The following is a 12,162-nucleotide window of genomic DNA, read 5'->3' as shown; positions in this document are numbered from 1 at the left end:
TGGTGAAGTAGATGTCTTTTTACATGTATTTTGCTCACCCAAACTGAGTATATTTGTAAGATAAATTCCTAGAAATGGAATTGTTGGTGCAATTAAAACTTTTGCTAGATATGATCAATTACCATTTGAAAAAATTGTGCCAAGAACTCAACAGTGTTTCCTGTTCATGTTTTCTCAACTTCAGAACATTATGAATTTTAATATTTGTTCATTTGATAGATTTAAAAAGCAATATCTCAAGAAAAGCAGTATCTCCTTGTTTTAATGTACATTTCTTTATGAGTAAATCGGAGCACATTTTGATATTTTTATTAGTCATTTATACTTACTTTTCTGTGAATTATGTATATACCACTTGCTTATTTTTCTATTGGGTTCTTTTTTATTACATATTTGGAAGAGTTTTTTACGTTAAGGAAGTTAGTTCTTTGTCATTCAGCAAATGTGGGCTCCCCCCCTCCCAGTTTGTAAATTACACATCTTCAGATTGGGTAGTCCAACCCGCTTACTTTCTAGATGAGGAAACAGAGCCCAAAATAGGGTTAGGGTTAGTGACTTTTTTTGGTGGTGGTAGTCAGATAGTGGCAGAGCTAAAAGCAACATCAAGTGTTTTACTTCTAGTTTGGTGCTTTTTTCATTATACCATGCTATTTTTAAGGTTTACCCTCCTCCTTCTTCCACCATTGCTTTTTCCCACTACGCCTTGCCACAACCAGATGTTTCATGTAAACTTATAAATTTACCAGCCTGACATCAGAATTTGAGAGGCTACAGGGTTGTACAGGAGCCCAGGGGATGTCACAGGTATTAGATTGTTTCTAATGCATAGGTAACTAAACTAGTTTCTCTATATGGCAGTTATGTTCATGTCCTTTTCATTTGTTTAAAAAAAGCCTTTTGTTTTATAGGTTCATGGGTGTATGTGTACATCAAGGACAATTGCATGCACTTACAGAGGTAAGATAGACTTCAATAAATGTGTTGAAGGTGACTTCTTTGCCTTAGTTTCAGCAATTTATGGTTCCATAGTGATTGTTACTTGCATATGTAAGGAAAATGTGTGTGCATTTATGTTCATGCAAAAATGGCAGGGTTAACAGTGCTTTCTTTTGTTCCCTGGGGACAATGGCCATATCTCTTAATACTCTTGGATTCCCTCAAAATACTTGGTAAATACTCTGATGATATGAGTGCTCAAATATTAAATTGGTTCTTGCTGCCTGGATGACCCTCTCCTAAGCTAAGGATGGCATCACTTGGCTGCAGACTCTATCATTGCAACAGATTCCCAGACTACCCAGAAATGTTTGTTGTCCTGATCTAGAATACCAGTGTCACTGCTGTAGTTTCCTGATTGCTCTTATTACTCCTTGGAATCAGTTTACATATCCATTCTCATTTCATTTTCTGCCTCCTGTAGACAGATAAATACATGGTAGTCATTACTGAGCCTCTGAGGATGAGAGAATCCTCTCTAGAACAAAGGCTTCCCAAATTCAGGTACTGAGTTATCAGCTTCAGAATTTGTTTGGGTGCTTCTTAGAAACAGATGCCTAGAATCTTCCAGGTTTAGTAGGTCTGTATAGGGTCCATTTTTATTAGAAGCTCCCCAGATTATTCTAATGAGCACTTAGATTTTAGAATCTGTTCTAGAATGTTTTCACATTCCTTCTTGAGTAGTAAGTAACAAAATACAAAGTGAAGAACTTTAGGAAGGAAAATTATTTAACAGAATTTGCAAGAGTATTGTTTTTCTGCTAGCTTGGTGCCTGGTATTAGTCCTTAATATCTTATGAAGGAGGGTCCCATGTGTCTCTCTCTGTGTCTCTTTTCTCAGTTACTGAGGCACCAGAATATAGAATGTGTGTAGCTGTTTGTTGCCTTGTATATGGAAGGCCAAATAAAGTGGGCTCTGAAGTCATGATTGTCTAGGTTTGAATCTCTCTGTGCCTCAATGTTTTCTTCTGTAAAATGGAAATAATAATAATAGTACCTGTCCCAGGGCATCTAGAGAAGAGGGTCAGAAGCTAAGCCCTAGAGTATTTCAATTTTAAAAGTCTGGGAGAAGGGCAGATTAAGGAGTGGCTAAGTGAGGTAGGAAGAAAACCAGGAAAGAAAACATGGAATGGGAAGGAAGCAGTTTCAAGGAAAAGGGAATAATTAATTGTGGCAAATTCTGCTGCCGATGAGATGATGACCACCTCACAGGGTTGTTGTGAGGATGAAATGTAAAATGCTTATTTAGCACAGTGCCTGGCATATAGTAATTGTTAAATACATTTTTACTATTATAGCTTTTATTACTAACAGTGACTAGTCCCTCTTGAACTCCTTATAATGTATTTTTCATTTGGTACTTAGTTCTATGCTGTTGTTAATGTCATTAAATTTTTAAAAAATCTTTTATTGAAGTAACAGAAAAAGCACATATATGAAAAGTGTACAGCTTACTAAATTTTTATAAATGAACATAACTACAACCAGAATTCCAGATCAAGAAACATTTTCTGTGTATTTCTTTTCTCAGAAGTGAGTCTATAAATTCTTCAAAGACAACTTTCTTCTTCTCTCAAGCCTTCTATCCACCAGACCTCTGACACTAATAATTGTAGAAGTATTTGTTACTTCCTTCTTGTAGCATTGTTCTCTGAAACGTGAGTTCATTAGAAGGGATTGTATATTGGTTTTGCTGACAAAGAAGAACATGCTTTAATATTTGTGATCATGTCACAAATTTAGAAGTGGGCTGTAATGGAAATGGCAGAAAGGAATGATCTTAATGCAACATTCCCTTGGCCATGTTGCACTTAAGTAATGTTTTCTATTGCTTTTTAGCTTGTTTATAGCCATATATAACATACAATGGGTGTTTTGTGAAAGAGTGTGTATTTTTAGTATCATTAATGAGATATTGACGTAGCTTATGATATGAATACTTTTTATTATGATGTTAATAGGCTGATGGTCATGAAGTCCAAATATCTAAATGGTGTTGGGTATTTTCTGAAGGAGATCAGTAAAGGCTTTCATGGCATAGGTCTCTTGGGACCCTTACATTTAATTGCCTTATAATTTTGGCTTGGCAGTATAGCTATTGGTTTCACTAAGGATCATAAAATAAATTGCTAATGACATCTAGCACAGCATTTGGAACTTGGATGGCATTTAATAAATATTTCTTGATTGCCGCTGTGTCTACTCTCCACAGCAATGCGAGCACCATTCCAATTTTTCTTAAAATGGTTTGTTAATAATTACAGTAGACAAACATAGCTTTTGTTAATGTCTGTAAAGTAGTGATATTATTAGGAAGAATATTTCCCATATCCAGTAGTGATCTGGACTCTTCTGGGCTTGAATAATTTCTACGAGTCTTTTTTTTTTTTAATATATCTTTATTGATTTCAGAGAGAGGAACGGAGAGGGGGAGAGAGAGCGAAACATCAATGATGAGAGAGTCATTGATAGGCTGCCTCCTGCACGCCCCTGACTGGGGATCCAGCCCACAACCCAGGCATGTGCCCTGACTGGGAATCGAACCTCAATCTCCTGGATCCTGGGTCGATGCTCAACCGCTGAGCCACGCCCAGTCGGGCGGCAAGTCCTTTTTAAGACAATACCAGAATAGCAAAAGTGTGCCATCGAATTCGCACAAGTGCTTGTCATGATTCTATTTATATTCAAATTTGCTTGGCCAACACCCCATTGGACAAAGCAAGTCACATGCCTGAGTCCACACTGGGAGCATGCCAAAGGGGTGAAGAATTGGAATCATTGTTACAATCTTCCATACCCTATAAATAGTCCAATTATTAAATCGTAATTATTTGCCTTTTCTACCCTAGTTGAGGGTAAAGACTATCTCATTTATTTATTTATTTAATATATCTTTATTGATTTCAGAGAGAGGAAAGGAGAGGGAGAGAGAGACAGAAATATCAATGATGACAGAGTCATTGATCAAGCCCACAATCCAGGCATGTGCCCTGACCGGGAATTGAACCCCGATCACCTGGATCCTAGGTCGACGCTCAACCACTGAGCCACACCCGGCCGAGCATATCTCATTTAAAAAATCCTACCTACCAGTTATTAAACACCCACTATGGGTTAAGTGCTATCCTTGGTGCTTTTGTATTTTAGCATAATTCTCAATTCTTTAGTCAAATTTTCTCCATTTTATAGGTGAGAAAATGAAGGCTTAGAGAAATTAGGTAACTTCCTCTAAGTAGGGTTTGGACCCAGGTTCATCTGACTTCAAAGGCTATCCTCTTTCCATTGCAACATGCCATCCTTTTTTTATAAATTTCTTTTTTTTTTTTTTTAATATATCTTTATTGATTTCAGAGAGAGGAAAGGAGAGGGAGAGAGAGAGATAGAAACATCAATGATGAGAGAGTCATTGATCGTGCCCACAACGCGGGCATGTGCCCTGACCGGGAATTGAACCCCAATCGCCTGGATCCTAGGTCGATGCTCAACCGCTGAGCCACGCCCGGCCGGACGCAACATGCCATCCTTAATTCATTTATGTATTCCCCATAGGGCTAAGTACAGGTTCTTGTATGTGTGGAGTGTGTATTTGAGTCTTACTAGCTTGATATATATTTTGGGTTATTTTGGAAAGATATTTTCTGGCTATTGGGTATATTAGAATGTGTTTGGATGCAAGTAACAGAAAACAGTTAAATGGCCTTAAACAAGAAAACTAATATAACTGGAATTCCAGCAGTTTATTAGGTTAAGTGTTGGTTTGATTCAGCAGCTAAATAGATGTTATCCAGAGACCTCACTTCTTTCTATCTCTTTGCTCAGTCTTTACATTGTCAGCTTCATCCTAAGGTTGGCTTCCATTCATAATAAAAAAATAGCTGCTACCAGTTTACATGCTATATGTTTTCTCTTCCATATATAAGATGGAGGATGTGGGTCAAAGAAGGAGAAGAAAAAGATACTTCTGTACAAATTATGTGTCATCTCATAATGCTATTCTTTTTAAGCTTATTAAGAAAGGAACATCCCGCCTGGCCCGGTGTGGCTTAGCAGTTGAGCATCAACCTAGGATCCAGTAGATCAAGGTTCGATTCCTGGTCAGGGGATATGTCCGGGTTGGGGGCTTGATCCCCAGCGGGGGGCATGCAGGAGGCAGCTGATCAATAATGACTCTTTTATCATTAATGTTTCAATTCTCTCTCTCTCGCTCTCTTCCTCTCCCTTCCTCTCTGAAATCAATAAAGATATATTTAAAAAAAAGAAAGGCACTTCCCTAGCCGGTTTGCTCAGTGCTTAGAGTGTCAGCCTGAGCCGACTGAAAGGTCTCGGGTTCAATTCTGATCAAGGGCACATACTTCGTTTGCAGGCTTGATCCTCAGCCCTAGTGGGGGCATGTGGGGGAGGCAACCAGTCGACGTGTCTCTCTCACATTGATGTTTCTCTCTCTCTCTCTTTCTCTCTCTCTTTCCCTCTCTCTCCCCCCTTCTCTCTCTTTTTCTCTCCCTCCCTCTCTCTCTCTCAAAAGCAATGCGGAAATAAAAAAGAAAGGCATAAAGAGGGAAATATCTTCGTAATCAAACAGTTGGGGAAACCCCTTTGTGCAAACCTCTCAGTGCCTGGAAGATTGGGAATTTGAAGAATGAGTAAAGTATAAGGTTGTGGAATAGGGATCCAAAGTAACAATATTTAAGTCAAAGGAGTCAGCAAGATAATTGCTTGGCAGGTAGGATTTGGGGATCTCTCTTGCTTTTTCTGCCATGGAGAATCTATTGTTTTTTTCCACTGTGGCACTGAGAACCACTCAGGTAAAAATACAGCAACTGCTTGACCCAGTGAGGTGATGTAGCCTCTTTACAGCAATGTCTCCTCAGTCTGGCAGATACTTGGTACCGAAAGAAATGCTTTTAGCTCATGAGGGAATGGATCAGCCCTGCAAGGTGACTGAAGATAATTTTTTATTCACATAGCCCTCATCCTTTTCTCACTCACCATTTCCACCCCCACTATACACCTTTCTTTATTAAAGAATAGTTATTTTGGAAATTCCATATGTGGGTTGATAAGTGTTGTTTCTGAGTTTTTTGTCAGACATGTAAGAAACCTTATATAATCAAAGAGCTTACAATGAAAGGAAACTCTGTGGGTTCAGTGACCAAACTTATGCATTATTTATAAAATTGAGCAGCCAGACCCCGATTCCAGTTTCTTGGTGTGCTGTGATATTACCATTACTTTGCCTGCTTCTTTTCTTGATTCTGTGTGTCCCAGTACAGAGTATTCTCCTGGCCTTATTTACCTTGAGGCAGATGTGAAGTCGTCTGGTGCCTGCCTTGGGTTAACTTTGGCAGCATAGCCATACCTATCTTTTAAGCAGGGGGTGGACTTGGGGAGGCTATAACTACCACACGGTAATTAAGGGGACACATCAAAGGTACTAACAATGATTGCCTCTGTGACTCAGGACTTCGTAAAGGAATGGTGAGGGTAGGGGAAATGACAAAGATGTGAATTAGCATCTGAGAGGGAAGGAAGAGATTCACTTTATACTTACCACTTTAAGTGAATCTGCTCTAGGCTGGGCACTCTGCTGGGCTCTGGGCTTATCAGGAGGAAAAAGAAGGCTGTTCCCCAATCTACTTCTCCATAACAAAGTACCCTAAAACAGTGGCTTAAAACAATCATTTTATTTGGCTTGCGATTGTGTAGGTCAGGAATTTGGAAGGGCTTTGCTGAATCTCTGATCCACATTGTCAGCTGGGGTGGCGGAACTGGAGGACCCACTACCAAGATGGCTACTTCACTCCCATGTCTGCGGCCATGGTGCTCCTAGGCACGCCCCTCCCTCCCTCCCTCCCTCCCTCCCTCCCTCCCTCCCTCCCTCCCTCCCTCCCTCCCTCCCTCCCTCCCTCCCTCCCTCCCTCCCTCCAATTGAATTTATTGAGGTACAGATTTCAAGTGTACAACTCAATAAAACATCACCTGCCTGGCCGGGTGTGGCTCAGCGGTTGAGCGTCGACCTAGGATCCAGGCGATCGGGGTTCGATTCCCGGTCAGGGCACATGCCCGGGTTGTGGCTCGATCAATGACTTTCTCATCATTGATGTTTCTATCTCCCTCTCTCCCTCTCCTTTCCTCTCTCTGAAATCAATAAAGATATATTAAAAAAAATAATAATAATAAAAAAAATAAAACATCACCTGCATACTGCATCGTGGGGCCATTGCCCCAGCAAAGTCTCTTTTGTCCCCATTTTGCTTCTCTTGGCCCACCTCCACCTACCCCTCAACCCCCTTTCCTTTTGGCTATCACCACACTGTTATCTGGCTATGTGTTATATATATATATATATATATATATATATATATGTGTGTGTGTGTTTTGCTTAATCCCTTTCTTTCATACAGTCCCTCAACCCCCTCCCCTTTGACAGCTGTCAGTCTGTTTCCTGTATCCATGCCTCTGTTTCTATTTTGTTCATTAGTTTATTTTGTTCCTTAGATTCCACATATAAATGAGATCATATGGTATTTGTCTTTCTCTGACTGTGGGCCCCTCTCTCACACTACATGGTGTTTCATTCTTTAGGTCATCCCCATATGGCTTGAGCTTCCCACAGCTTGGTGATCTCAGGAGTTAGACTTTTTACGGGAGAGGTACAAGACACCCAAATGGAAGCCTCATGACTTCTTATGACCTAGCTTTGGAAGTTCCATAATGTCACCCTGTATCTTTGATTCAAGGGAAGGTGAATTATTAGACTTTACATCTCAAAGACCATTTTTATGAATTCCGTGTTTAGTGACAGGGATAATGAGAAATTTCTTACTATGCCCTTCCTTAGAAATTATTTTTTTAATATCCAGCTGTTAACTCTCAAGTTATATAATATATATAACCATATATATTAATGGTTGTTATTCATTATAGTTCATATTCTTTTTTTTGTCATCTCCTGTTTTCCACTATTTCAAATACAACTTAGGTCAGTTAGGTCATCCTTTTCAATCTTCTGTTTTCTATTGTTAGAATCCTTATTCAGCCAAATAAAAAAATATGATGTTAGTTTTTACTTTTTTTCTTATCTCTTGAATTTAATCAGTTCCCAATCCTACCCTAATATTTTCTTTTTGATGTCCTTTTGTTGTTGTGGTTAATCCTCACCTGAGGATATTTTTCCATTGAGTTTTTAGAGATAGTGGAAGAGTGGGGGTGGGGGTGGGGAGAGAAACACCTATGTGTTTCTCTCCATTCCTGCTACAATCTTATTTCATGGCTGGATTCCTACAAATACTTTGTGGCTGGTTTTCCTGTCTCTAGTCTTTCTTTGCTTCAATTTGATATGCTACTAAAATAATCTTCATTAGGCGTACTTTGATAATGTATGCTTCTGTTTAAAAACTGTTTGGCATTCTAGACCCTTTCTAATCTGATTTCAGAATATGAATTGCTTCCTTTAGTTAGGTGGGTCGCTTGCTGTTTTCTATACATGCTGGCCTTACATATGCCTTTCAGGACCTAGAGTGCTCTTACTTCTCTTCTCCCTCCCACTTTCCAACTTATGTCAAATCCCAGGTTCTCAGTGGAGCTCAGTCTCCTGAATTCCTGACCTACAAAATCATACAGGGTCTATAATAATGCCCTGTATGGTTGTGCCCGTAGTACAACTGACCCTTGAACAACACAACTTGAACTATGAGAGTTCACTTATAGACAGAATTTTTTCAGTAAATACTGTAAAATGTTGTTTCTCTTCCTTTTGATTTTTAAATAACACTTTATTTTCTCTAGCTTATTTTATTGTAAGAATACAATATGTAATATATATAAAATATACAAAATATATGTTAATTGACAGTTTGTTATCCGTAAGACTTCCAGTCAATAGTAGGCTACAAGTAATTAAGTTTTGGGGGAGTCAAAAGTTACACATGGATTTTAGACTGTACAGAAGACTTGGCTCCCATAACCCTTGTATCATTTAAGGGTCAACTGTATTAAGTTTGTTTATAGTTGATTGTTTAGTGTAGACCTAGCTCTAAGAAAGCTGAATTAGCCCCAGTGGGAAGAGCCAGAAGTCAAAAATAGTGTGAAATGTCACATCTCAAGTCCTTTCTCAATTAGAAGTATTCTTATTTCATTTATATTTGTAAAAATAGCTAAAATTATTCCTATAAATACATGTTGGCATCTTCTTTACTTTTGGAAAAGTAGCTTTAATTATTTGATTTGGTCACTTAGTAATAAAAAAAAATCTAAATAAATTGTACATGTTTTCTGCTCTTATTTTTAGTAACTCCTTATGACATTTGAGAAACAAGAATTTGAGGTTGGCAGTGTAACCCACAAATAGAATAATTCACTTAGTTTACTTCATTCATAAAGCAGTTTTTCCCTGACTTGCTAGTTTGCTTCTGGCTTATTTATTTATATATAATAAGATTTATTGGTTTCCTACAGTGTGTCCAGCACTATTCCAGGTCCTAGAAATATAATAATGAACAAATAATAATGTCTGCACTCTTGGAATTTGCATTCTAATCAGCAGGGTGTGGACAGAGGAGTTAGACTAACTAAGAAAACAAATAGTAATGTATGTGGTGTCAAGTGTTTTGGAGTTTGCAATTTCAAATATGTGGACAGGGAAGATATTATAGAAAAGGCAAAAATTAAGAAGATAAGGGAACTAGCTGTATGACTATCTGGGGAAAGAATGTTCTAGGCAGTGGGAACAGCAAGTACAACGACATGGTGGCAGATACGGGCCTGGTGTGGTCAATTACCTTCAAGGAGGAGGATGTGGCTGCAGTGGCGAGAGTAAAATGAATGTTCGTAGATAGGGATCAGAGAGGAAACACAGGCCAGATCACAGAGACTTACAGACCATTGTAAGAACTTCAGCTTTTACTCAGATGAATTATGAAGTGTTTGGAGGTTTTTGAGTAGAGGTATGACATGATGTTGATAACTTTTAACAGAATCACCCTGGATACTGTACAGTGAATTAGAATGAAAAGGAGGCAAGGGTGAAAGCAGGAAGACTAGTTAAAGATTATTGCAGTGGAGTCTGCACAATAAATAAAAACTGTGCAAAAAAGATGAGAGATGTGCAAAGGTAACTTGGACCAGAGTGGCAGCAGTGGAGTTGGTGGTTCTGGATCTGTTTGGTAGAGAAAACAGGCTTTCCTTATGCATTCAGTATGAGTGTCTGAAGATTAAAGAAGTCAAAGGTAACTTTGAGATTTTGGGCCTGAACACCTGAAGGATAGAGTTGCTGTTAATGGAGATGGGGAAGACTGTAGGAGGTACATGATGGGAGATGATCAAGAGGTCAGTTTTGAACAGGTTTAGTTGGAAATGTTTATTGGGTATCCAAGTGGAGATAACTTCATAAAGCATTGGCATTCTGAGGAGTACTGAGTGATGCCTTCCTTGTTCAGATCCTGTTTATCAGCCTTTTCACTAGATAACGTTTCATTGATTTGGAAAGAGCCATTTTCAGCTGCTGTATTACTTCCTGAGTAATAATAATGAAAAATAAAGTTAATTTTCTTTTTAATGCTTTCTATGTGCCAGAGCCTGCTAAGCTCCTTCCTCCCCCATATATTGTTTAATTATCACACAATCCCATGAAATAGGTGGTATTTTTTCCTGTTTTACAGATGAGAAATCTGAGGACTCATAAAGAAATGATCTAAAGTTTCTTAGTGCTCGGCCGGACATGGGTCAGTGGTTGATCATCGATCGACCTAGGATCCAGGAGATTGAGGTTCGATTCCTAGTCAGGGCACATGCCTGGGTTGTGGGCTCGATCCCTAGTAGGGGACATGCAGGAGGCAGCTGATCAGTGACTCTCTCATCATTGATGTTTCTCTCTCTCTCTCTCCCTCTTCCTTCCTCTCTCTGAAATCAATAAAAATATATTAAATAAATAAATAAATAAATAAATAAATAAATAAATAAATAAAGTCTCTTAGCTAAGTAGTGGAGCTGGGATTTGAATCAAGTTCTGGCTGGCTATAATTGTGTTTACTAGACTTTAAACTCTTTGGGATTGGCTATTTGGTTACTGCTGAGTCTTCATAACTGGCACATAAAGGCATACAATAATTATTAGCTGGGCGGATAAATAAATAAATACTGCTTCCCAATACTTGAGCTTCCAGCACTTCAACTGTTAGCCACAAAGACATCTGCCTCTTTCAAAGTTGTGTAAAAAGAAAAAAGGAAAAACAAAACATGGAATATATGGAGCCACCTTAAAATGGAGCAGAAGCAGCAGTTTTGTGCTGCCATCCCAGAGGAACTGCCTTGCAGTCTTATGCCTCAAACCTCTGGTATGTTAAAAGAGGGCAAAATAACCTTTGGACTGGGCCTAAAGCAATGTTGTGTCTGAAGAACTGTATGCAAAGATAACAGGAAAGCAGATATTATGACTACTGATGGCTACTGGACTAAAATTTAGCATTGTTTAGAATTAGCCTCACACTGCTAGCTTATGTGCACCAATAGAAATACTTTTTTTTTTTTTTAATATATCTTTATTGATTTTAGAGAGAGGGAAGGGGGGAGAGAGAGAGAGAGAGAGAGAGAGATAGAAACATCAATGAGAGAGTGTCATTGATTGGCTGCCTCCTGCACACCCCCCGACTGGGGATTGAGCCTGCAACCCAGGCATGTGCCCTGACCAGGAATCAAACCGTGATCTCCTGGATCCTAGGTTGATGCTCAACTGCTGAGCCACGCCCGGCCAGGCTCATCATTGATTTTTCTATCTCTCTCTCCCTCTCCTTCCTCTCTTTGAAATCAATAAAAACATATTTTAGAAAAAAGCGTTAGTATAGTGCTTAGCTTTTCTACAAATGATAGTTCTCTTTTCCTTCATCCCTGACCTCTCCTGTTTTTTACATCTTATCACTGTTACCAAAAAGGGGACCTGGCTGACCCTGAGTGGTTCTGCCTAGGGCCAGCTGATAGTGTATGGGTTCTTGACTTCATGCAGGAAAGGTTTCACAACATGAGTCCAGGTGATTTTGAGAGTATGTTTATTAAAGCTGGGAACACTGACACAAGGAAGGGCTTAGGATAGAAGAAGCAACAGGAGAGCCCAGGCTGGCCTGCTTTGGCTCACTGTAAAGTCAGAGCAAAGGGGGCCTTGGAGACAGACAGGTT

The 12,162-nt window shown here is 39.1% G+C and overlaps 1 protein-coding gene across 2 annotated transcripts in view; it reads left to right on the top strand.

The window, feature by feature from the left end:
- The window catches only part of TESK2 (testis associated actin remodelling kinase 2), a gene marked incomplete at its 5' end in the record, with an annotated part of 77,148 nt that overhangs the window by 37,471 nt on the left and 27,515 nt on the right, over window positions 1–12,162 (top strand). For both annotated transcript variants that reach the window (XM_081145580.1, XM_081145581.1), the window contains one exon: window positions 909–957. In XM_081145580.1, the coding sequence (XP_081001706.1) occupies window positions 909–957 (49 nt within the window). The remainder of the gene's footprint in view (window positions 1–908; window positions 958–12,162) is intronic.

The sequence above is a fragment of the Miniopterus schreibersii genome (assembly GCF_964146895.1).
Source record: "Miniopterus schreibersii genome assembly, chromosome: 8".
Lineage (NCBI taxonomy): Eukaryota > Metazoa > Chordata > Mammalia > Chiroptera > Miniopteridae > Miniopterus > Miniopterus schreibersii.
This window is presented reverse-complemented; position numbering and strand designations above follow the sequence as displayed.